This window comes from Ochotona princeps, chromosome 5 (genome assembly GCF_030435755.1).
Source record: "Ochotona princeps isolate mOchPri1 chromosome 5, mOchPri1.hap1, whole genome shotgun sequence".
Classification (NCBI taxonomy): Eukaryota; Metazoa; Chordata; class Mammalia; order Lagomorpha; family Ochotonidae; genus Ochotona; species Ochotona princeps.
Window position 1 is genome coordinate 77,932,559 of NC_080836.1, and position 23,647 is coordinate 77,956,205.

The 23,647-nt window shown below is 38.6% G+C and overlaps 1 protein-coding gene across 3 annotated transcripts in view; it reads left to right on the top strand.

Annotated features, from left to right (window-relative positions):
- Positions 1–23,647, top strand: part of NBEAL1 (neurobeachin like 1) — a 175,729-nt gene that overhangs the window by 134,347 nt on the left and 17,735 nt on the right. For all 3 annotated transcript variants that reach the window (XM_058664871.1, XM_058664872.1, XM_058664873.1), the window contains 11 exons: positions 241–389; positions 961–1,094; positions 3,835–3,936; positions 4,820–4,915; positions 5,293–5,417; positions 7,547–7,687; positions 10,131–10,261; positions 12,452–12,561; positions 18,436–18,553; positions 21,442–21,539; positions 22,622–22,738. In XM_058664871.1, the coding sequence (XP_058520854.1) occupies positions 241–389; positions 961–1,094; positions 3,835–3,936; positions 4,820–4,915; positions 5,293–5,417; positions 7,547–7,687; positions 10,131–10,261; positions 12,452–12,561; positions 18,436–18,553; positions 21,442–21,539; positions 22,622–22,738 (1,321 nt within the window). The remainder of the gene's footprint in view (positions 1–240; positions 390–960; positions 1,095–3,834; positions 3,937–4,819; positions 4,916–5,292; positions 5,418–7,546; positions 7,688–10,130; positions 10,262–12,451; positions 12,562–18,435; positions 18,554–21,441; positions 21,540–22,621; positions 22,739–23,647) is intronic.

The window sequence follows — 23,647 nt, forward strand, 5'->3', positions numbered from 1 at the left end:
TCTTAAAAAAAAAAAAAAAAGAAAGAAACTAAAATCTTCTGTGTATCAGAGGGTCAGTTTTTAATTCTCTTGAAAACCTGTGTTAAGGACCAATATTGTATCTCTGTGTGTAAAGCCACTGCTTGCGAAGCCACTGCCTGTAGCATATGTAGTTTAAAATGGTATTCTTTTCCATTTAGGCAAAATAAATTGGTAAAAGTATTTTTTGTTCATTTGGTGTATTTTAATTTGTTTTCATAGTGACGAGAAAGAGGAACAGGATCAAAAAGAAAAATTAGTGTTGATGGAGGACTGTGAACTCATCACAATAATTGATGTAATTCCTGGCAGGTTGGAAATCACTACTCAGCACATTTACTTCCATGATGGCAGTATCGAAAAAGAGGATGGTGAGAAGTTTGGGGAGAATGATTTCTGTTGTTTACTGGCTAAATACATAGTTTATCGGTCGTGGGATGAGATGAAAACAGAAGGAAACATGAAATTTTAGTGTATCATGCAAAAGTAGAAGTGAATGTAAGCACGGATTAATTTATCATTCAATAATCTGTTAGGGAGAATATTATATTTAGTAGATGTGACCATGGAGAATTGCGGGATCTAAGGTTACAAAGCACAAATTTATTTTATTTTGCCTCAGTATGTATACTTATTCTTGGGCTTCTCAGCCAATCTTTTGTATGATTAAGATGCCAATATAAAGAGAAAAGGAAAAACTGTCTCTAAGATACAACAAGTTTTGTTATTCTCTGTTCTTTTGGAAAGGCAGGAGATTAGCTATACAATTCTAAAATATTTTTTTGAAAAATTTAAACATCCAATAAATTGAACAAATGGCTTTTAAAATGAAATACAGCAACTGAGTTCCTTTTCCTTAAGTGCTACCTTTTTTCGGAGGTATTTTTGCTTAGCTGAGTAATTTTATATGGTATTTTCATGACAAATTTTCTTCTTTTTCAGGGGTAGGCTTTGATTTCAAGTTGCCTCATTCTCAAGTTCGAGAGATTCATTTACGGCGTTACAACTTAAGGAGATCAGCCCTTGAGATTTTTCATGTTGACCAATCCAATTACTTTCTCAATTTCAGAAAAGAAGTATGTAATATAAAATGCTACCTTTCTGGCAATCCTAAAGCATTCACTTGAAATAATTTTCTGCCTAGTGAGCTCTGATGGCACTTTGGACTATATATAACCTTTTATCAAGACAAAGTAGAGGAAAAAGACATACCCTGGGGCTAATCAGTGTATGAAGTTTTGTTGGAGTTTATCTTTGAGTGTCAGAACATTGGTGCTTTTTGATTTTTGTATAAATGAATAGATCAAAAAGTCAGTAGAGCATTGAATAAGAGTCCGAGAGTATGCAGTCTAATTGTGTATCCACAATTTTGGGGCATCTTTTTCTTCTAGAAATGCAATAAATTCTTAAATAGTGTAGCTGTTAACATGCACAGATGCACAGATTTGCAACCAGATTACTTGGGGCTAAGGTCTAACTCCATCACCAGCTGTGTAATCTTGATCCTGTTACTTCAGACACTCAGTTCCAACCTTCCCATTCTTGATCACTTGGAGTCACACTTGTATTACACTTGTCTTAGCATACACTCTTTTAGGTGTCATATGTGAAAGTGAATGTGAGTTGTTTTGGGATAAGTAACAAAGCTCCCCAAATGGAAGAGAGCTCCCAGGGCTGGGAGTCCGTTGTGCAGTGATGTTTTTCTGTTATTTCCTTTTTCCTTCCTTGTCCACCTATTGTATGCAGTGAGGCTTGTATTTGGATTAGCTCCCTGCCTCTGTCTACAAGAATGGAAGAGGTCACTAATAGGTTGATATTGTCCATACCTTATCTTATGTGCAGTCCTGCCTCTTTTCCTCTCTTTATATTCTATTTAAATAGAACATTTAATAACATTTCCTATTTTATAAGGATACCTTTTATTATTAAAATACTCCTTTGTATAAAAATATAAACTATCAAAATATCAAAAGCTGTGTCATGTAATTTAAGTCTGATAAATGCCATGTATTATTATCTCTTAATGCCATATATTTCTGTATCTTTGGTTACCAGGCTTTTAAAAACAAATGTTTTTTAAGTTGTTTATTTTAGTTTTACTTGACATACGTAGAATCAGACAGATAGACATGTTCTATCCACTGGTTGTCCATAATATCCAGGACTAAGCAAGCCCAAAATCAGACGCTGGAAATTCAGTCTAGTTCTGCTACATGCGTGGCTGAGACCAAACTGCTGAGTTACCATGTACTGACTTTCTAGGATGCACTTCAGTAGGAGGCTAGAGTTAGGAGCAGAGCCGAGACATAAACCCAAAGCACTCCAGTATGGATGCAGATATCCTTTTTTTTTAATTTATTTTTTAATTATTAATTTTTTTATTGATTACATTGCATTATGTGACACAATTTTATAGGCATTGGGTATCCTAAGCACTGTCTTAACTGCTATACCAAATACCCAGCCCTTTTCACAGATTGTTTTTTTCTTTTTAAAGATTTATGTATTTATTTCAGATTCAGTTACAGAAAGAGTAAGAGGCAGGAAGAGAGGGAGGAAGAGAAAAGGAATGTGGGAAGGGGAGTGAAGAGAGAGAGAATCTTTTATTCACTCCCACGATGTCCACATTGACTGGGGCTGGGTCAGGCTCAAGCCATGAGCCGGGAGCTTCATCCGAGTCTCCTCTTTGGGTAACATGGGCCCAAGCACATTGACCATCTTGCCCTGCTTTTCCCAGGTGTATTAACGGGGAGTTGGGTCAGAAGTGGAGCAGCCAGGACTTGATCTGGCACCCATAAGGAATGTGTACTTCTTTGGTGGCAGCAATACCAAAATGTCACAATGCCACCAGCTCCCCACTTTATACGTGTTAAAGTGCATTTGTATGCTGAATCTAATTTTAATGACAATCTTGTAATTAAAATATGGAAAATTCCATTAATTTTTTATGGATGAAAAAGCTAAAATACAGAGATGAACTTTGGCACTTTGCATTTGTGTAGCTCTGAGTAATTCACAATACTGTAAAGATTATTATAAATTAGATTAAGTAATCTGATTTATCAAGGTATCTAATTAATGGGAGGACTAAATTTGAGCTAAACTTGAGAAAATTTTCTGCTTCAAACCTACTAATATTCCCATTACACAGTTATAACTGTTGCAAACTATACATGGCTTGACATTATGAAATGTTTCAGTTTAAAACCTTGGACTGGGTAATTATTATAAGCAATAGAAGCTTATTTGGCTCATGTTTCTGGAAGCTGGGAAGTCCAAGAATATAGTGCTACCATCTCGTGACTAATATTCTAAATATCCTACAAAACCACTGAATTTTGTACTTTAAAGCATGAGTTGTCTTAGTAGAGCTGTCATGAAGACTAATCTAAGTTTTTCTTCATCACATTTTAAACTGTTAAGTGCCATTGTTAATAGTTCATCTCAGAAAAAGAAAATAGCATAGTGATCACTAAAGACTTAGAGGATTACAGAGGATAGAGAGATTAAATCATGGCTTCCAAATTCAAATTAGGGAATAATTCGTTCTAGTATTTTGTAGTTTGGTACAATAACTGTAGCCTACAAAATTTGTTTGTATTTTAAAGTAACTAGAAAAAACCTGATACTTCCAATACATATAAATGACAAGCATATGAGGAATGGTAGTTACTCTTATTTGAGTATTACACATTTTGTCGAGTTATCATTATATATGTGTTGAATTGTATGTCTAATTAATGCATCAATTAGAATTAAATTAAACCAGTTAATCAAATGAATTAATCAATTAAAATAGAATCCTTGTTTTTCTAGGTTAGAAACAAAATATATAGCAGACTGTTGTCCCTTCATTCTCCAAATAGTTACGGAACCAGATCACCACAAGAATTATTTAAAGCATCAGGATTAACACAGGTAAGAAATTATACATCACTGTTTGGATGCTCCTTTTATATCTCAAATAGTTGCTTGAAATTAAAACCTGATGCTTCTGATTGTTTTCTTTTAATTTTTATTAGCTGACGATGTTTGAATCCTCCTTTTGTTGCCTTGCGCACAGGGCCCTCCCTCTATCTCTTATGTCAATTAGTTAATGTATATACCCTTCATTAATTTTCCTTTCGGATTCCTATTGTGGCATAAAGAGTTAAGACATTGCCTGCATCTCATAGTACTGGTTCAAATCCTGGCTGCTCCACTTTAATCCAACTCCCTGCTAATGTGCTGCTTGCAGGGTAGCCTAGCAGCTAAAGTCCTCGCCTTGAATGCACCAGGATCCCATATGGGCACCAGTTCTAATCCCAACAGCCCCACTTCCCATCCAGCTCCTTGCTTGTGGCCTGGAAAAGCAATCCAGGACAGCCCAAAGCCTTGGGACTCTGCAACTGCGTGGGAGACCCAGAAGAGTCTCCTGGCTCCTGGCTTTGGATCAGCTCAGCTCAGCTCCAGTCCTTGTGGCCACTTGGGGAGTGAATCATCAGATGGAAGATCTTCCTGTTTGTCTCTTCTCCTCTCTGTATATCTGACTTTGCAATAAAAATTAATATATATACATATATATATATATTGCATTTCCATTCTTTTTCTTAATTTTAAAAAAGAAGTTAATTTAGGAAATGCATGCAGATTTAGCTCCCTAGCAATAAACCTTTACTTTTGCTGAGCTCCATTCCTTTTCAGTATGAATATGGTAGATAATGGTTACAAAAAGTAGCATTAGTCCTATCAGTGATAGTTGCTGATTTCTATGAGATTAAAAAAAATAAAATTTTGGTGTTGCTCTGTTTGTGCTGTCTAGAAATGGGTGAACAGAGAGATATCAAATTTTGACTACCTCATTCAGATAAATACAATGGCAGGACGGACCTACAATGACCTTGCACAGTATCCTGTGGTAAGTTGTATATAAATCTAGTAAACGTGAAGTTGCCTTATAATTTTATAATACATAAAAGTTGATGCAGATTTCTTCTTATGTTTAATAAATATCATTTTTTCCTGTATGTCTTTGTTCTGTGATTTTTAAGAAGTGTACAAGCATGAAGAGTAACTTAATAAAATATTTTTTCTTTCACTATGTTGTATGTATTCCAATGGATTTATAGGAAATTATGTTTCTGATTTATTGAACTAGTGAGTAATAAATGCTAGTGACAGAAAAAAATATTTCTAAACACTATCCCCTTTTGCCTTTAGATAAGCATTTGATACTAAATATGGGAACATAATCTTCCCAAGAAGGAATGTCTGTATTGTAAATTGTTCTTTTAGTTTCCCTGGATTTTACAAGATTATACTTCAGAAGAATTGGACCTTAATAACCCTGCTGTATTCCGAGATCTTTCCAAACCAATTGGAGTAGTTAATGATAAAAATGCCAAAACTATGAGAGAAAAGTAAGTGCTTTTGATGTGTTTTGAAAGATACCCATTGCATTTCCCCTTTTCTGTCTGTGATCTTGTAGATAAATGTTCAGTTAATGACTTTTGGTAATAATATTATAAGTTGTTAACTAACAATTTGTTTAAGTGGATGGTTCTTTATTGTATATTTTAAATTCTTCATTTGCAATCTTCCTCAGTACTTTTGCTGTAAAGTATATTTTACCACTGGACATTTGTTTTACGTATGGATATTCTTTTTTTTTTTTTGATTATTATTGGAACGCCGGATATACAGAGAGGAGGAGAGACAGAGAGGAAGATCTTACATCCGATGTTTCACTCCCCAAGTGAGCCGCAATGGGCCGGTATGCGCCAGTCCGATGCCGGGACCAGGAACCTCTTCCGGGTCTCCCACGCGGGTGCAGGGTCCCAATGCATTGGGCCGTCCTCAACTGCTTTCCCAGGCCACAAGCAGGGAGCTGGATGGGAAGTGGAGCTGCCGGGATTAGAACCGGCGCCCATATGGGATCCCGGGGCTTTCAAGGCGAGGACTTTAGCTGCTAGGCCACGCCGCCGGGCCCTTAGGTATGTATATTCTAACACCACTATTAGCCAAACATTTTTTCCTAGCAATGACCAAAAGATTTTTGGCTTTTTAAAATAACATTGTCCTAGAGGTGGGTGTTTAGCCTGACGTGCTACATCAGAAGGCCAGTATTCTGCTAATGCAGACCTGGGGGGGAGTAAGGATGGCTCAAATAATCGAGTTCCTGCCCGCCACAAGGGCATCTGGGATTGATTTCCCAGTTCAAGCCCAACCGTTGTGGCCCTTGTGGGGTCGTAGGTGGTGACCAGTAGATGTGAGTAAATAATTGCCTCTCTTTCTGCCTGTCTCTTTCTGTCCCTCTCTCTGTGCTTCTTAAGTTAAAAACGATAGAAGGAGAAAAAAACCTGGAACAGGAAATAATCATATAAGTTATTTTTAAATTATTTATTTATGTAATTGAAAGAGAGAGAGAAAGAGAAGGTGGGGTAAAAGGAGAAAATTTTGTCTATTTGTTGGTTTACATTCCAAATGGCTGCGAAGGTCATACTGGAACAGACTGAAACCAGGAACCTGGACCTTCAGAGAGGCCCAACTACTTGTCCATCTCCTGCTGCCTTCCCAAGTGCATTAGCAGTGGTACTGGACTGGAAGTGGAAGCAACCGAGCATTGAACTGTCTCCACTATAGAATGCCACACGCACAGGCAGTGGCTTAAACTGACTGCACTGCAGTACCGGGCCCAGTATAGATAACAGTTTATTGGCAGCCAAAGATTTAAGTTTTGACTTTTAATGGTATAGCTTAGTCTTGATATAAACAACTTTAAACTGAAAATGTCTTCAGATGCAAAAATAACCTGTAAACCACAAATTATGTTTAATACCTTTATTTTGAAACTGAATGTTAACTATTGACTCATGCATTAGATGAATATTCACCAAAAGGTTAATTTTAATTATCTCTGGGAAATGGAATTATTGTTGACTTCAAGTTTCTTGTATTTTAATTCTCCATGTTTTTAAATTTTTGTATCATGAATATTGTGTTATTGCATAACACTAAATGGTTCTAGAATCTAGTATTATTGAAATTTCATTCTTTAGGAAAAATATTAAAGAATAAAATTTCCTTCATTTATTATTATGGTGTGGTGATACAAATGCATTGTCTTAAAAAGTTCTGTTTTGGGGACTCTCACTGGGGTGTTCTAAATTAAGCCTCTCCTGCTCTGCTGGCAAACTGTTCGGGTCCAGTTCTAGTCCCGGGAGCTATGCTTCTGATCCCCTTCACTACTAATGGCCTGGGAATGCAGCAGAGAATGGCCCAAATGCTTGGCACTTGCCCCCATGGGAGTGACCAGAGGATGCTTCTGGCTCCTGGCTGTAGGCCGGCCCCACTCTACCTGTACAGCTATTTGGGGAATGAACCAGCAGATAGAAGATCTTTTTTTCTCTCTTTCCCTTCTCTCTCTAATTCTGTCTTTCAAATAAAAATGCATCTTAAGAAGAAAAAAGCTGTGTTTTCAGCAATATATTACATTTCTCTCACTTTTGTAATTTTAGTATTTTGCTATAAAAACCTTAATTTTTTTTAGATATGAAAATTTTGAGGATCCTATGGGAACTATTGATAAGTTTCACTATGGTACTCACTATTCAAATTCTGCGGGGGTCATGCACTATCTCATTCGTGTAGAGCCGTTCACCAGCCTTCATATCCAGCTTCAGAGTGGAAGGTATGTTTTGGGTAAATACTCTATTTCCTTTTGATTATGGGTTAATGTTGTAAACCATTTCCCTTAATGTCTTGCCCTTTATGCTTTCTGTTAGATTTCAGTTTAAATAATAAATAACCAAGTTTGTTTGAGGGGTCTCAAACTGACTTGCACAAATAACTTTCACAGAAATTGCTGTTCACTTAGTGATCTCAGAATACCTTTGGAATCCATACTGTGTTGAGGACCCTAGCAGAGATTTAGAATTGGATCTGCTATGCCTGAGAGTCAAACCTAACCACTTCCTACATAATCCTCCCAGGAGTATTTATCAAGAGACGTAGAAAAAGCTGGCAAGAGAAACTCTCAACACTGTAGCAGCTGAGACAGATCTGTGATACCACTGTGTTAACATGTGCCTGTGAATATCATTACCTACAATCTTTCATATTCTCCTGATGATCCTGAGGAGACTGACTTCTCTGAGAATACCCTTCCTGCTGTGTCCTCCAGCTACCTGCATCCCTACACCTCTGAATTGCCTTGTTCTTTAACCATTACCATTTTACCTTTCCCACCTAATCAATAACCATTTAAACATTGCCTATTTTATTGTTTCCTTGTAGCTTCATCTCTCACAGTTAGCCTCAGACTTCCATGCCTGATGTCCAATGAGACTTCACTTTTTAAAAAGAGATTCTGTCAGGCTGGATATCTTGTGTTTTAGATACTCCATTTCTGTTCCAGCTCTTTAGCTTATATCCTGGGAAAGCAGTGATGGATGACCCAAGTCCTCAGGCCCCTGTATACCCATGTGGGATACTGGGAAGAAGCTCCTGGCTCTCAACTTTGGATCAGCTCAGCTCTGGTCATTGCAGCCATCTTGTGAGAGAACAAGCAGATGGAAGACCTCTTTCTCTGTCTTCTTCTCTCTCTGTAAAATCTGCCTTTCAAATAAAAATAAATCTTAAGAAAAAAGAAACTCTGTCCCCAAGATTAGTAACCACTCCCAGATGTTATGCTTACTGGGATAACCAGTAATTTTTCCTCCCTCAATATGCAAGAAAGTGTGATTGAGTCTTTTTGGATATTAGTCATTTTATGAATAAATTATTTTTTCTCATAATTCTAAAATTCTGTTTTGATGTCAGTGGACACCGTGAAGAAATTGAAAACTGTATATGTGACAAGGGATTTGCATCTAAAATATATACAGACAACTAATTAACGAAAAGGCAAATAACTGAAATTAGAAGCGAACAAAGAGGAGTTGGTGGGAGATGCAGCTGGGGACACCTGCGCCTCACATAGGAGTGCCTGCGATCTAATTCTTTTTCCATTTTGATTGAATTTGCCGTTTCTGTTCCTCTTACCTTTCAAGTATGTAAAAATAAATACATTTTCAAAATAAAATGACAGTGAACAGATAATAAATAACCAGGCTGGTTTGAGGCGTCTCAAACTGACTTACTGAAATAACTTTCCCATTTTTCCAAATGTGAAAGAGGATCTAATCACATTTTTCCAAAGAAGACATACACATGTCCACTAAACATAGGTAAAAATTCTCAATATTGAGGCAACTGGGTGAGCTGCCATTACTGGCAATGCTGGCATGCCACAAGAGTGCTGTTTCAAGTGGAAGCTGTTTCACCTCTGCTCCAGTTATCTGCTACTACATCCAGGAAAGGAGTGGAGGGCTCTAGCTAAGCATAATGTGAGATACAGGTGCATTTCCAGGTTACTGGTTTCAGCCTGGTCCTAGCTCTCTGTTGAGTCCATTGGGGGAGTGAACTAGCAGATGGAGGATCCATATCTCTTTCTCTCTTTCTCTGTTTTTCTCTCTGTAACTCTATCAAGTAACTAAAGCTTAAAAAAAAAGTTTTGGGCCCACCATGGTAGCCTAGAGGCTAAAGTCCTCACCTTGCATGTGCTGGAATCCCATATGGCCAGTTCATATCCTGGCTGCTCCACTTCTCTCCCAGTTTCATGCCTGTGCCCTGGAAAAGCAGTAGAGAATGGCCCAAAACCTTGGGACCCTGCATTCACGTGGGAGACCTGGACTAAGCTCCAGGCTCCTGACTTTGGATCAGCTGAGCTCTGGCTGTTGCAGCCACTTGGGGATTGAACCATTTGGGAAGATTTTTTCTGTTTCTCCTTTTCTGTTTCGAAATATGACATTCCGATTAAAATAAATAAATCTTTTTTGAAAAGTTTCAAAATTTAGCTGAAATTTCTCAGGGCTGAGTATGTTTTCATTTTTACCAGGATTAAAATTATTGCATTAGAGCATGGATGTCCTGATGATATAATTTGGAAGACAGGATATTTTAACAATGGAACAAATCGTGTTTTAGCCATTAAAGAGAAAGAATAAGAAAAAGAGTAATAGTAAGAAACCTGAAGGATCTTAAAACATTTGCTTCATGCCTTCTTTTTGCTCTCATCCCATTTTCACATGCAGATTTGACTGCGCAGATCGACAGTTCCATTCTCTCCCTGCTACTTGGCAAACTCTCATGGATAATCCAAATGATGTGAAAGAACTTATTCCTGAATTCTTCTATTTCCCAGAGTTTTTGGAGAATCAAAATCGTAAGAAATATGGATGAAAAAGTTAATCATGTCCCAGTGGAGAACACTGAAAAAAATGTCTTTTAAGACAGCTCTGTAGTGTTGCATGGGTTATTTTAGGTTCATTCTGTCTGTAGTTTACTCTGTACTAGGTATAACTGAGGCTCAGGCACACGGCTCACTTACTAGGGAAGTACCATTAAGAATGAAGATAAATGACTCAGACTTAATTAAGAGACTTTGGTTAAGAATAAGGTGTTCATTAGAGAAATGCAAGTGGCCGTGTACTGTTTCAGCTGTGTATCCCACTTGGCTTCGGAGTCTTGAGTTAGAGAAGATGCAGGTTTAGGCCTGGAGTGCTTGGACCAAATCCATTGGCAAACTCAAGTTTTTATTAGATTTTTCATTAGAATAAAACCCGCCAAGTCATTTATGTAGCATTTATAGCTGGTTACTATGATGCAACAGAGACTACATCATTTACAAAGCTAAAAATATTTATATTTTAGTCCTTAGGAAAAATTTGCTGACTCATATGTTAGAGACTGTAAGAGGAATCAAATTGAAAATAATGACAGGGTATGTTATTACTCTATGAAAATCCATATTATGTTTTTCAAATCAGGAAACTTGGAGCTAAATACAGTCTTCAAAAATATACAAATACTTTCTACACGTGGTAATTTTATGTTTTTAAGCATAAAATGCTGGTGAGATTTTGACTATTCAATTCAGCAGTGTTAAAAGGTCATTGCTAACTTTGTGGTTCCTTCTGTCATGTGTAATGTGAAAGTTTCACACCTTCTTGTTCAGTAGAATCAGTTGTTCCGCTGGAGACAGCGTTGTCATTTTGGTCTTGTGCTGTGAAACAGCGTGCTGGAGACAGGGCATCAGATTCTCACAGTAAGGCAGTCAGACGGAGTTTAAGGAAAGGTAAATAAGGTGAACCTGCTGACTGGAGTCTGGACCTAGTGCAGACTGAAATTGAATGTGGAACTGAAGCCGCTTTTGGCCTGACAGTTTATGATACTCATCAGAGCCAGGTGCTGTCTGCAGATGCTATCTCCATTTCCCATTGTATCCTCATTGTCAGAGATGAACTGAGAGAAAGCAAATTGACAGTATGCCTTCATGAACAGATGAATAAAATCAACTCAAATTGTACAAAGGAATTGTAATGATTTCCCTGGTAAAACCTCGAGGTGTGGTGCTTTTGTAAAGGACAATTTCTTTACGTATTTTTGTTCTGCCATTCTTTGTCTTGGGCTGTTTCCTGTCACGTTTTGCAGATGACAAAAGCAGCTTGGTGAATCATAGGCTCACTGGTGTCTGTGAAGGAACAACTATGTCCTCTCTTGAATGAGGAACCCTTTGTCATAACCCCTCTTCATTCTCCAGAGTTAAGTCATGCTCCAGTCAGTAAGTCAGGCGCCTAAAACGGACCCTGAGATAAAGGGCAAAGCTTTTAAACAAGCAAAATCAGGGTTCACCAAGCAAGAGAAAGGGGGACAGCAAGCAGTATCTGCTCCACAGTGGTTGGGTTAACATAGCCCAAATCCTGGACATCCTGCTGTTCCATGACATTTAAACCCCTCTCCAGCTTGAGACACAGTGGTATTTTAAAGCAGCATGCTGCTATTATAGGACTGGAATTTTAAGAATCTTATTTGAAGCTCTTTCATGTTAACACTTTTCCTCCCACATTGTATGAATAAGAAAACCTTATACTTGGGAAATTTTTTTGTCAAAATGCTGTATTCTGTCTATATGTGCAAATTATTATGCAATAATATACTTAAAATAGTGATATGTAAATATGTTATTTTTCCATAAGACAGCTGTAAGTCTTCAGAGTGGGTTTTAAGTATTAGTTTCACCAAAAAGCTCTATGGGTGTATTTTCTAAATTAGCTGATAGAAGAACTATATTATTTATTTGTAGTATAAGAGGAATACTCGGTATTGCATTTTTTGATAATTTAGGGTGAATTACATAATTTTCCCTGCTTTTCTCAGGAGCAAAAATTCTTGTTCTCGCTTACCATAAAATTGTTGTTTCATTTTTATTTATTGTTAATTAACTAATAGAATACACTCTACTAGATAAGGAAAAAATGCCACTTATTTGCTTTGCAATGTGCCTTCATTTGTGTTTGTTTTACTTCAGTAATTTGACAAATTATTTGATCCATTTATCTTTTTCATGTCTTAGAGTTTAACTTGGGTCGCTTACAAGTTTCCAAAGAACTGGTAAATGATGTCATTCTCCCCAAATGGGCAAAGTCTCCTGAAGATTTCATCTATAAACATAGAAAAGCTCTGGTAAGACTTTTAGTTATCATTGTTTTTCTTTTTTTTTTTTCACTATTTTTTTTATTCATTAATTATGTTGTATTATGTGACACAGTTTCATAGGCACTGGGATTCTCCCCACCCCTCCCCACACCCTCCCCCCATGGTGGATTCCTCCACCTTGTTGCATAACCACAGTTCAAGTTCAGTTGAGATTTCCTCTTTGCAAGCATGCTGGTCTGAGGGCAGAACCAGCAGAGTATCATCCCGATCAAGTAAAAGCTCCAACATACCATCAGCAACAATTAACTTCGTTGTGGAATTAATTGATACAGTATTGAGTAACCAATATGTTAAAAACAAATGTGATTTCTTAACCACATTCTGTGGTCACCTCATTGACGTTTCAATTTTAGTTCATACACAACATTAGTTATTGTTTTTCACAGCATGAAACAAAATATATCTGTTAATTATTTTCCTGTAATAATTTGTAATCTAACATAAATATGTCTTTTAGAAAGCATAATACAGTAATTTATTTTGAGAATATGAATATTCTGAGGTACCAAGAATATAGTGTAACCCCATCAATATGTAACGAATTAGGGGTTGAGCATCTGTGATCCGAAAATCTTAACTCTAAAATGACCCCGAATTGGAAACTTTTCAGGCACTAACATGATGTTCACAGATTTGGATGTAGAAGCCAGCGTTGAGGCACACTGCTTGTGATGCTGGCAACCTCTGTCAGAGTGCTGGTTCAAGTCCTGACTCCTCCATTGCAGATGTAGCTTTCTCCTAATGTGCCTGTGAAGGCAGCAGATCTTGCACCAATAAGGGGGATCAGGATGGAGCTCCAGGCTTCTGGCTTTGGCCTGACCTTGGGCCTAGTTGTTGTAGCTATTGCAGAAGTCAACGAGTGGGTGGAAGATACCTCTTTCTTCTCTCCCAATTTCTCTCTCCTGCTCATCTACTTCATTCTCTTTCTGTGACTCTGCCTTTCAAGTAAGTAGTATAAAATAAATATTAAAAGTTTAAATTTTGTTTGAAATTGAAATTGATTATGTCTATTTAAATATTCAAAAATTAAATATTTGAAATTAGAAACTTATCCAGCCCCAAGCCATTCCAATAAGGGATACTTAGTTCTGATACTCCTGTTCTTAAACTGTTTTTTCCTGTGTGAGTAACTTTCCTGATTACCAAGCTGGAATAATTTGATGTTTTGAAGTTTCCACATGTGTTTAAGATCTACCAAGGATGAGCACATTTTTTTTTAATCCTGAAGGATCTCACTAAGTTTCTGATAAGAAGGGTAAATTTCAACTGTCACTGGTTTTCAGCTAAGGAGTACGGAGGATTAATTTAACATTGACATTATGTTACTATCTTAGATATGCTTCCTTTTTTTCTGCACAGTAGGCCAGTTACTGCTAACACTGTCTATCCAAACTGAAATGTTGCAGATTGTGTAACTAATTAAGCCAATATTTGGAAACATTCCTGTTGTTAGTACATGCTTATCAAATTTACGAAATTTAGCATTAGGTTATATTTGTAAGCAAAAAGCTATGTGTGGGCCTGGCGGCGTGGCCTAGCAGCTAAAGTCCTCGCCTTGAAAGCCCCGGGATCCCATATGGGCACCGGTTCTAATCCCAGCAGCTCCACTTCCCATCCAGCTCCCTGCTTGTGGCCTGGGAGGGCAGTTGAGGACGGCCCAATGCATTGGGACCCTGCACCCGCGTGGGAGACCCGGAAGAGGTTCCGGGTTCCCGGCTTCGGATCGGCACAGCATCGGCCGTTGCGGCTCACTTGGGGAGTGAATCATCGGATGGAAGATCTTCCTCTCTGTCTCTCCTCCTCTGTGTATATCTGGCTGTAATAAAATGAATAAATCTTTAAAAAAAAAACTATGTGTGATAAGTATTAGGAAAAAAAATAATCCAATTTTTAAAGATAGTCCACTACTGGGTAGCCAAAAGGTTCTTAGGTCCTTTCCTGCAGTACTGTTTAAAACCTGAAGTAGAATCTAGGATTTTGGAAAAGTGTACTTCCTATTAATAAAATATTAGAAATATGTGTTTCAGTTATATATTGCTGCGTATCAAATTGCCACAAACTTCAGTGGCTTAAAAGTAAAGGCTTTCTTTTTTTTTAACTTCTCACGTTTTTGTGAGTTGGCTGGTCTCAGTTGGGCAGAAGTGTCAGTCTTGCTTGAGGGTCTCATGCACTTACGGCCACTGGGATTGGAGTCATCAAGAGATTATGCAGGAACCCTGAGATGTGAACTCAGGTTATCTCCTGTTTGTGGAGAGACCCCAGACCTTTTACATGGCACTCAAGGTTCCACTAGAGTGCAACAGTGAAAATTTTTATGCTTTCTTAACAGTTATGATTCTGAGTTGGCATAATATCATTTCTTTCTTACAAAGGTTAAACATTAACAAGGACCAGTGCCAGCAACAAGCCTTCTACCCTTTAAATGGTGAGATTTAAAAAAGGGCTTTGTTTCTGTCTCTGCTTCCATAAAGAATCTGTTCTTTGGGCCATAAATTACTCATGGTTCTCCTACAGGCAAATATACTTTCTGCCTCTTCAGCCTTCCCCCTCACATCTCTTGCAGAGATTGGCAAAGTATCTATAAAAGACAAAGGCTCTTATTTGCCGCAACTGCTTCTGTCATTGTAATGCAGAAAGGGATGAGATTGTGTTCTACTAATGCATAACTCTAATAGCGAGTGAGATTCAACCTACAGACGTAGTTTGTTTACTGCTGTGTTAGGGCTTTAGGTCTAGAGTTTAGAGTTCAGGATGTTGTCTAAATCAAGTTTTTGTGTGAGTGACACTGCTCAAATGGGACTCCTTGGGTTTGAAGATTAATGTAAAGAGAGAAGTAATCTGCCCTCACTGACCACAAAGCAGTGGTTTGACAGGCAGAAGAACCATGGCATTCACTCCCCATCCAGAACAGGGAGAAAAACAGGAGGCTGCTAGTGATCACTGGTGTGCCAGTTGAGAATGCCAGCACAGACATGTTCTCACATCTTCTGCTAGGGTTCTGTCCTATTTCTTGAGAATGTGGTTTTCTCTTGTTTTGTTTTGTTTTCTTTCTTTAAGTTATGTTTAAAAAGAAAAAAGGTTACAGAGGAAGGGAGAGAGAGAAATGGATCTTTGATTTGCTGGTTCACTCCCCAAATGGTCACAGTGGCTGGTACTAGGCTAGGCCAAAGCCAGAAACTTCATCCAGGCCTCTCCGGGCTGGCAGAGGCTCAAGTTCTTGGTCACGTGTAGCCACTTTCCCAGGCATGTTGGAGCAGCTGTATCTTCAGCTGCAGTTAAGTAGCTTATCTCGATTCTGCCTCCTCAGGCTGCTTGCTAAGTGCTCTAGGACCAGCATTTGAGTTTTGGGCTTGCTGTATTAATTCTTTATTTTAAATTAAAAAGAACTTTTTTGGCATCAGTGTCTTATGTCAGCTTCTTTCCTAACCACAGTAGGTTGTAAAGCAAAGGTTTTTCTTTTCATATACAGTTTCTATCTCTTATTCTGAGCTAATATAGTTCTTTTTGAACTACTTTATCAACTCTGTTGGACACTACTTTACAAAATAATCCATTCTTGAGGCTAGCATAGCAGTGTAAGCTGCTACCTACAGCTCTGGCATCCCAAATGGGCGCTGGTTCAAGTCTATGTTACTCTATTTCTGATCCAGCTCCCTGCTAATGTGCCTAGGAAAGCTGACTACAAAATGGCCCAGTTCCAGCCATTGCAGCCATTTGTGGCATGAACCACCAAACTGAAGATCTCTCTCTTTCCCTGTCTCACTCTGAAACTCTATCTTTCAAATAAATAAGTCTTTTTTTTTAAAGATTTATTCATTTTTATTACAGCCAGATATACACAGAGGAGGAGAGACAGAGAGGCAGATCTTCCATCCGATGGTTCACTCCCCAAGTGAGCCGCAGTGGGCCGATGCACTGATCCAAATCTGGGAACCCGGAACCTCTTCCGGGTCTCCCACGCGGGTGCAGGGTCCCAATGCTTTGGGCCGTCCTCAACTGCCCTCCCAGGCCACAAGCAGGGAGCTGGATGGGAAGTGGAGCTGCTGGGATTAGAACCGGTGCCCATATGGGATCCCGGGGCTTTCAAGGCGAGGACTTTAGCTGCTAGGCCACGCCGCCGGGCCCAAATAAATAAGTCTTAAAAACGAAAACAAAACAGCCTGTACTCCAGACTAGATGGGATGCTGCTCTGGAAAAAAATTTCCTTAGACTTTTCAGCTGACTGGGCCTATGAGATACAACCTTAAATTTATAATATTTTAATAGGTTGTTAGGATGCTGACATCACAGGTGGTAGCTTACCCACTGCACTACGATGGTCCTCAACAGGTTGTTTCACAGCCAGTCCCTGAACTGACTAAACTTGTCTGAGGTCATATTTTGATGGTGATACTCTGATTCAGTTATTAGATCATTTCTCATTTTGAGCATCATTTATATGCTGAAAATTATAAAAAAATTAGTTTTATTTTCAAAGTCAACAAGATCTTAGTTTCTTTTGTTTCAAAATCAAGTAGTTAATTTTTTAACCAATCCTACCCTTTATTATAGGGTATATACTTCCATTCAAAACATGTAGAAAATCAGGACACTCCTAATAATCTTTATTATAGGCAGCTAAATGAAGCCAGTTGTCACTGTCATACATTCTGTCAAGAGGTCTCCACGCCTGAGTCCATGAGTTCAAGTAACTAAACCATGGGAGCCTCTCCTCCAGTCTTTAAAGCTGAGTTATGCAGAGTGCACCAGGTCTCTGCCTGCCACCCAGTCAACCTCTTCATGAGCAGGCTTGGTGGGGGAGTCACTGACAGTTATTTTTTCCACCCCAGTGTGGTTTTTTAATTTCCTCGATATGTTTATTTCTTTTTTCTTTTTAAATGTACTTAGTTTTATTTTCTTAAAAGGCAAAAACGCAGACAGACAGATGTTCTACTCACTGATTCACTTCCAGAATTTCTGAAACAGTCAAGCTTGGACTAGTGGAAATCAAGAACTTAGAGCTCAATTTACGTCTCCCATGTGGGTGGCGGGGATCCAGGTGCTGTGCCATCACTTGCTGCCGTTCTGGGTACACATCTCTAACCTAGGCTCGCTAACTAGGAGTCCTCAGCAACACTTAACCACTACAGCAAATACCCTTTCTTTTTTCTTTTTTTTTTTTTTAAAGATTTATTCATTTTATTACAGCCAGATATACAGAGAGGAGGAGAGACAGAGAGGAAGATCTTCCGTCCGATGGTTCACTCCCCAAGTGAGCCGCAACGGGTCGATGCACGCCAATCCGAAGCCAGGAACCTGGAACTTCCTCCGGGTCTCCCACGCGGGTGCAGTGTCCCAATGCATTGGGCCGTCCTCAACTGCTTTCCCAGGCCACAAGCAGGGAGCTGGATGGGAAGTGGAGCTGCCGGGATTAGAACCGGCTCCCATATGTGATCCCGGGGCATTCAAGGCGAGGACTTCAGCCGCTAGGCCATGCCGCCGGGCCCCCTTTCTTTTTTCTTAAATGAAAAATCTCTAGATAGCTGTTGCCGTAGGAACATTACCACAAAGGCACATTTCACAATAACATGAACTCTTTAGTTACTGACATTCTGGCTACTAATAGATTGTATTATTTTCCCCACCCATTGTTTGGAGACAAGTGTGTCAATATTAATAAATATGCTGTATGTCATAGTGGGTATGAATAACCAGTTTATGTAATAGATATTGAATGAATGTTTTATATGACTTTAAGAGTTTTATTTACAGCCATTTAGATTTGTACATGAAAATGTTTCTTTTGTTTTTTACTTACAGTTGAAAGTATCTCTATTGATTATTAAATGTGTTTTTTTTTAGGAGTCTGAATATGTTTCTGCTCATCTTCATGAATGGATAGATCTGATTTTTGGCTATAAGCAAAGAGGTCCAGCGGCAGTGGAGGCGCTCAATGTTTTCTATTACTGTAGTTATGAAGGTATAAAGCTACATATTTTTTCTCTTTCATGTTACTATTTTTATTATTTGGAAGGGCGAGATAGACGACAAGTAATAGAAACCAAGAGAGGGGAAGTGAGATGACACAGCTCTCATCTGGTGGTTTATCCCCAGATACCCACAGTGGCCAGGTTTTGCCAGGTGGAAGTAAGGGGCTGGAAACTTAATCTACTTCTTCCATGTAGGTAGCAAGGACCAAGCCAGTTGGATTATGACCTGACATTTCACAGGATGCGCATGAGCATTAAGTTAGAATTGGGAATGGAGGCAGGATTTGAACCCAGATGTGTGTTGCAGTTGTCTTAACTGGCATCACACCATTAGCCAAACAGTACCCCTTTGCATTATTTTGACAGGAGCTATTATTCAATATGTTTATTCATAGTGTTTTGAACATATTAACTATGAGAAAGATTAGCTAAAAAAAAGTGGCATTCTGTTTGACAGATTAAGAATCTGATGCTTTTTTTAGATTAGTACTAATGAAAAGCATGTATATGCAAATTTAATTATAAATCTCAGTACAGTCATAAGTTTCTGATTTCTGCTCTCTAGCATACGTTTCCATTCAGTTGGGTGTTGTATTAAATTGTCAATAGAAGGTGACAGAAATTGTCACAAGCAGGTATTGTTAGGACTAAATTGTCACTGAAAGGGTCATTGCAAACCATTCCCTGACTTTGAAATGAAGCCTTCACAATTGCAAATAAATTCTTCACATGATAGGTGACACTGTTTAGCTCAGGATCAAAAGCTGATGGTTTTAATAAATAGTTCTTTCTTTTCTAGTTCCAAGGTTAATAATAATGTGAAGTTATGTGAACCAGAGCAGAGCTAAAATGATTTTTTGGTAAATAAACAAGCATATTTTAACATGCTGTATCTATATCCATTCAGGTAATAGATTTGTAAGGAGATAATATTGGATGGCTGTTAAGAGCCTGGACTTAGTGACTTCACACAATTACTAGACATGTCAAAACCTACATTAGGTATGACTAAACGTGTGATCAGTTAAGGGGCCAGCCTTTTTAGCATAGCATATTAAACTACCATCTGCAACACTAACATTACGTATGGACATTGGTTAAAGTCCTGGCTGCCTGACTTCTGATCCAGCTGCTGGAGGATGTGTCTTAGCGTAGTAGAGAATGGCCCACATGCTTGTGCCTTTGCCAGCTATGTGAGAGGTCTAGGTGAAACAAGGTCCTGGCTCCTGGCTTCCACTCGGCCTGACCCTGGCTACTGTTGCCATTTGAGTAGTGAACCAGTGAGTGGAAATTCTCTGCCCCACCTCTGTTTTTTCTTTCACTGTTACTCTACTTCCAAATAAATAAATATTTATAAATAGCAAAATGTGGGATCAGCATTGAGGCATAGTGGGTTAAGCCATACCTGTAAATATAGCCTGTGCCAGAATCCCATATGAATGCCAGTTGAAGTCCTGGCTGAATCAGTTACAGTCCAGCTCTCTGGTAATGTGCCTGAGAAAGCAGTGGAGGATAGCCCAAGTGCTTGAATCCCTGCACCTGTGAGGGAGATCTGGAAGAAGGTCCTGACCCAGCCCTAGCCATTGGAAGACCTCTTTGGCTCTCTTTTTGTCTCTGACTCTGCATTACAAATAAATGAAATGAACCTTAAAAAAATGGTTGGACTGATTCTAACACATGGCATGCCTACTCAGATTTTTTTCAAGTATAATCTGTTAACTAGAGTATCACTTTTCCCTACCTCTGTGTGTGTGTGTGTGTGTGTGTGTGTGTGTGTGTGTGTGTGTGTGTGTGTGTGTTTTATAAGATTTATTCTTTGGGCCCTGTGCAATAGCCTAGTGGCTAAATCCTTGCCTTACATGCACCAGGATCCCATATGGGTACTGGTTCAGGTCCCAGCTGCTCCACTTCCCATCCAGCTCCCTGTTTGTGGCCTGGGAGGGCAGTCAGGGATGGCCTGAGGCCTTGGGACCCTACACCCTGATAACAGACCCAGAGGAACCTCCTTGCTCCTGGCTTTGAATCAGCTCAGCTGCAGCCATTGTGGCCACTTAATGAGTGAACCAGTGGACAGCAGATCTTTCTCTCCTCCTCTCTGTAAATCTGACTTTCCAATAAAAATAAATACATTAAAAAGGCAGATCAGATTTAAGGAGAGGTGCAGCAGAAAAATCCTCTGTCCACTGGCTCATTTCACAAATAGTCGCAATGGTGAGAGTTGGACCAATCCCAAACCAGGAGTTTCTTCCATGTCTCCCATTGGGTCCCAAAGCTCTGGGCCACCCTCTACTGCCTTCCCAGGCTGCAAGCAGGGAGCTAGATTGTAAGTGGAGCATCCAGGACACAGTCCGGTGCCCACATGAGATACTGGCACTTGCAAGGTGAAGATTTAGCTACTGAGCCATCCCAACGCCCTCCACCCCCAACCTTTGTTTTAAGTAATAGCTTAAAATTTTATATTTTTGAGTCATTGGTTACTATTATAATTTGAGCTTGACTATCATGATGGTGACAGTTAGTCGTACTTTAAGTGTAATTTTGCAAAGGAAGCAAAGGAATACCCAGTTGGCTTTTAATTATTTATAGAGTAAATCAATGAATAAAATCCTGTAATCTCACTCTCTTTTCTGTCTCAAATAAATACTTTTTCTTTTTTTTAATATAAAAAATATCTCAGCTCCAAGTAAATGGTGAAATGTATAAATATTTAATGCTTGGAGATTTGCTATTTTAAAGAGAATTAAATTTTCGCAGTATTTAGAAACTAAAGAAGAGAATAACATTTTGTTGAGAATATAGTAATCCATGTCTGATATGTTAATTGTTGATATGATTGTTGATTTCTTTTATTAACTGAGTTGACTACTTGTGGTTTTAGGAGCTGTGGATCTGGATGCCTTGACAGATGAGAAGGAAAGAAAAGCTTTGGAAGGAATGATTAATAATTTTGGACAAACACCTTGTCAGTTGTTAAAGGTAAATCATATAAGTTATGAACAGCTTCAGTATAGAATTAAATTGCTAAGGAGTAGAACTAGCAGTATTTTTTTAAAAGATTTATTTATTTTCATTACAAAGTCAGATATACAGAGAGGAGGAAAGACAGAGAGGAAGATCCTCCATCTGATGATTCACTCCCCAAGTGAGCCGCAACGGGCCGGTGCGCACCAATCCGAAGCCAGGAAACTGGAACCTCTTCCCGGGTCTCCCACGCGGGTGCAGGGTCCCAATGCATTGGGCCGTCCTCGACTGCTTTCCCAGGCCACACACAGGGAGCTGGATGGGAAGTGGAGCTGCCAGGATTAGAACCGGCGCCCATATGGGATCCCGGGGCTTTCAAGGCGAGGACTTTAGCTGCTAGGCCATGCCACCGGGCCCTATACACATTTTTGATTGGATATCTTAATATTCTGTGACAGCTATGGAAATTGATTCAAAACTCTATATGTATACATAATTACTGATAATTTTTCCAGTTTCTTTTGGAAATATTAGATATACTAACAATTCTTCCACATGCATACTGAACTATACACTGTTTTAGCATCATCTAATACCATTGCTCTGTGCTGAGGAGCCTGGGCTGATACAGTTAGAAGCAAATGGCTATATTTTGTTCCCAAGATAAGCCTTTTTTTTTTTTAGCTTTGGGTAGCCCTCTATAATAATCTGTTTCTCTCTCTTCCTGCTTCTCATACATAAAATATTTTTTTGAAGAGACCAACAGCTAGTTGGGGAGTAACTGTATATAATCCAATATAGGAATAAATGAATACTAAAATGGGTAGTAAATAATTCACCAAGGAAATAAGCAGACAAGAGTTATTAATTCTGACTTACACATTCAGGAGAGATTCTATAGTAAAAACTTTGTAGTAGAATGGGTTTCCATAGACCTGAAGATGAAGGTTGGTGACTCTGCTGAGAGAATGGCAGGGAATTGTCAACAGTACGTGGTCACCCTTTGTTGCTGGAGTCCAGTGTGTGGGAATAAGCCAAGTAAGAGATGTGTCAATACAATTATTTTAATGATTTTTTTCCTGAAAATTATTTTGAAGGAACCACACCCTCCTAGACTGTCAGCAGAGGAGGCAATACAGAAGCAGACCAAATCTGACACTTCAGCCTTAAACCTATTTCAGCACCTCCCTGAACTCAAGTCATTTTTTATAGAGGTAAAATCCAACTGAGTAATATCAGAAAGTTTGCTCTGTGACTTCTATATGCCTTACCTTGATTTCATTCTTTCTTGGATTATTTATTCAAATAGTGAATTATTCTGTAATGATCTTGTGGACTTACAAAAATTTTTTATCGAATATGTTGTTCTGTGGTACTCTGAGATATTTTTGCTGGCTTGTTTTCATCTTAATTAAATTTAAGATGCTTTTTGTGACAATGGAGGTTACATGTAGAAGGAGGTTATACTTTCATGATTCTTAGTTAATGACACCTGCATATCTGTAAAATATATCACAGTAAATCATATGATTAATTGATAGGGTCAGAGGAATAATCAGGTTAAATATGACTAGTTAATGTTGTAATTGAAAAAGTCGCTTCTGATTCAAACAAAAAATTGAAATATGAGTTGGGTTTGTGGCACGAGGATTATGATGCCATTTAGGACACCTGCATTTCATATCAGAGCCTCTGAGTCCAAATTCTGCCTCTGCTTCCCTTCCTGCTTTCTGCTAATGCGTACCGTGTGGGGCAGCAGGTGGTGATTTGGGTACTTTTGTCCTTGCCACCCACAACAACAACCCACACTGAGTTCTAGGTGCCTCCTTGCTGCTTGGCTCAGACCCAACTCTTGTGGTCATTTGGAGAATACACTGGTGGATAGGAGATGCTTATCTCTACCTTTAAAATAAAATGAAACTAAATAACTTTTAAAATAAGTGTTTTAATATACATACTGAATGATTTTTAATAGTTCAGAATATTATGAGCTGCATTCGTATCTATGATTGAAACAAAAAATAAAGATTAAAAAGTTACTAACTTATTTAGAATACTGTAGAGATATGGTTTGTCAACTGAGGCAAAGTTAGTATGGAACGTAGGTTTGTGTGTAACCACCT